Source organism: Primulina eburnea, chromosome 3 (genome assembly GCF_022965805.1).
Source record: "Primulina eburnea isolate SZY01 chromosome 3, ASM2296580v1, whole genome shotgun sequence".
Classification (NCBI taxonomy): domain Eukaryota; kingdom Viridiplantae; phylum Streptophyta; class Magnoliopsida; order Lamiales; family Gesneriaceae; genus Primulina; species Primulina eburnea.
This window is the reverse complement of record NC_133103.1, coordinates 21,821,147-21,823,360: the sequence shown is the minus strand read 5'-3', so window position 1 is coordinate 21,823,360 and position 2,214 is coordinate 21,821,147. Positions and strand designations below refer to the sequence as shown.

At 39.7% G+C, this 2,214-nt stretch overlaps 1 protein-coding gene across 1 annotated transcript; it reads left to right on the top strand.

Moving 5' to 3' along the window:
* The first annotated feature begins 238 nt into the window (after nt 1-238).
* On the top strand, nt 239-1,389 carry LOC140827093 (uncharacterized). Its single transcript, XM_073189701.1, has 2 exons — nt 239-548; nt 611-1,389. Exons 1-2 carry the CDS (start codon nt 239-241, stop codon nt 1,387-1,389), a joined length of 1,089 nt encoding a protein of 362 aa, XP_073045802.1.
* The last annotated feature ends 825 nt before the right edge of the window (nt 1,390-2,214 follow it).

Below are 2,214 nucleotides of genomic sequence, written 5' to 3'. Positions count from 1 at the left end.
TAGAGAACTCTAGAATAGGCTTCAATTGTATCTAGGATTATTTGATCATTTGACAAAATATTTGGTTGTATGACAAATTTTACAACTTAATGAAATTATTTCTTTGATTAAATATTGTGGCAAACAAATTAATAAAATAACTGTTTATAGGAAATGGTAGGTAGACCACCCCAAAACAACCGTAACCCTCGTGGCGCCAACCAAGATGAAAACCCACCACCACCACCACCAAGAGTGAATGGAATACACTTCACGGTTCAACGATCTGGGAACCTATGTCCCAATGATCATGTCAGATGAAACGTTAAAAATGCATCGATTCAAGAAGGGACTCAACAGTCGAATTCAGTCGGAATTGGCAGTATTCAAGCCAAACAACTTTGCGGATTTTATGGGCGCTGCAATGAGCACAGAAACTGATATCAAGCAACGCGAGGAAGAAAACAAGAACAAAAGACCGATGAGAAGTCAATCTACTCAGAATGGTCCCAAGTTTAAGAAACCAAATTATTCAGGTGTGTCTTTCAAAGGAAATTCTGGCAGTGCTGGTAACACCAAAGGGAAGTGGTGTGATACATGTCAACGAAAGCATGTTGGAGAATGTTATCAGAAGTCAGCGCTTGTTTTAAGTGCGGAAAGGTGGGCCATAGAATTAAAGATTGTCCAGACAACAAGGACAAAGGGACGAGGCCCAGCAAGCAACATGAAAACAATACTAATGCTCGGGTTTATGCAATAACCCAAGAAGAAGCTGAAAACACCAATGAAGTGGTGGCAGGTACCATCTTACTCAATAAAATGCCTGCAGATGCTTTGTTTGATTGTGATGTCACACATTCATTTGTGTCTAGAAGATTTGCTAAAAAGCTTAAACTTGAGCATGATATTCTTAGTGAACCGTTAAGAGTATCAACACCTGCCAACAAAACAATGGAAACACACAAAGTGTATCGAAACTGTACAATTTGTATCAACAATCAAACTTTTGGAGTGAAATTGATTCAACTCAATATGGTTGAGTTTGACATAATCCTTGTAATGGACTGGTTAGCTAAAAACCATGCAATAGTAGACTGTCAAAAGAAAGATATTAGACTTCAGACTTCGACTAAGGAGGAAGTCATATATCGCGGAAAATCCAAAGAAAGAAAATCTCTACTATCGGCTTCACAAGCTTGGAAAGCTATAAAGGGAGGAGAAGAAATTTACTTGACAGTGATCAATGAAATCAAAGAAGAAGAAGCCCCAAGGTTGGAGGATATTCCAATTGTTCAAGAATTTCCAGACGTTTTCCCCGAGGAATTACCGGGAGAGATACCAGATAGGGAAATAGAATTTGAAATCAATTTGGTCCCTGGTGCTGCGCCAATATCAAAGGCACCATACTGAATGGCTCCAGCCGAATTAAAAGAGCTAAAGGAGCAACTACGGGAATTACTAGACAAGAAGCAGATTCGCCCCAGTGCATCTCCGTGGGGAGCCCAGTGCTTTTTGTAAAGAAAAAGGACGGAAGCATGAGGCTATGAATCGACTACCGGGAGTTGAACAAGATCACCATAAAGAATAATTATCCACTCTCAAGAATAGATGATCTTTTCGATCAGTTAAAGGGAGCCAAGGTCTTCTCAAAACTAGATCTGAGATCTGGTTACCATCAGTTGAAGGTCAAAGCAGAAGACATCCCTAAAACTGCTTTTAGGACAAGATATGGACATTACGAATTCACAGTAATGCCGTTTGGCCTAACAAATGCTCCTGCAGCATTCATGTACCTGATGAATCGGGTATTCAAACCATACCTCGACAAGTTTGTGATTGTCTTCATAGATGATATCCTTGTGTACTCACCAAGTGAAGAAGAACACAGAGAACATTTGCGTCTCACTTTGCAGACACTACGGGAAAAGGAACTATATTCCAATTCAAGAAGTGTGAATTTTGGTTAAAAAGTGTGGCATTCCTAGGCCATATAATCTCTGAGTTAGGAGTGTCAGTAGACCCTAAGAAGGTGGAGACAATCAGGGATTGGCCACAACCAAAGACAGTGACTGAAGTAAGGAGTTTTCGGGGTTTAGCTGGTTACTACAGAAACTTTGTGGAAGGATTTTCTTCGATAGCCATTCCACTTAACAAACTTACTCAGAAAAATTCGAAATTTATTTTGAATGAAGCTTGTGAAAAGAGTTATGAAACTCTGAAGTCAAAACTCGCATC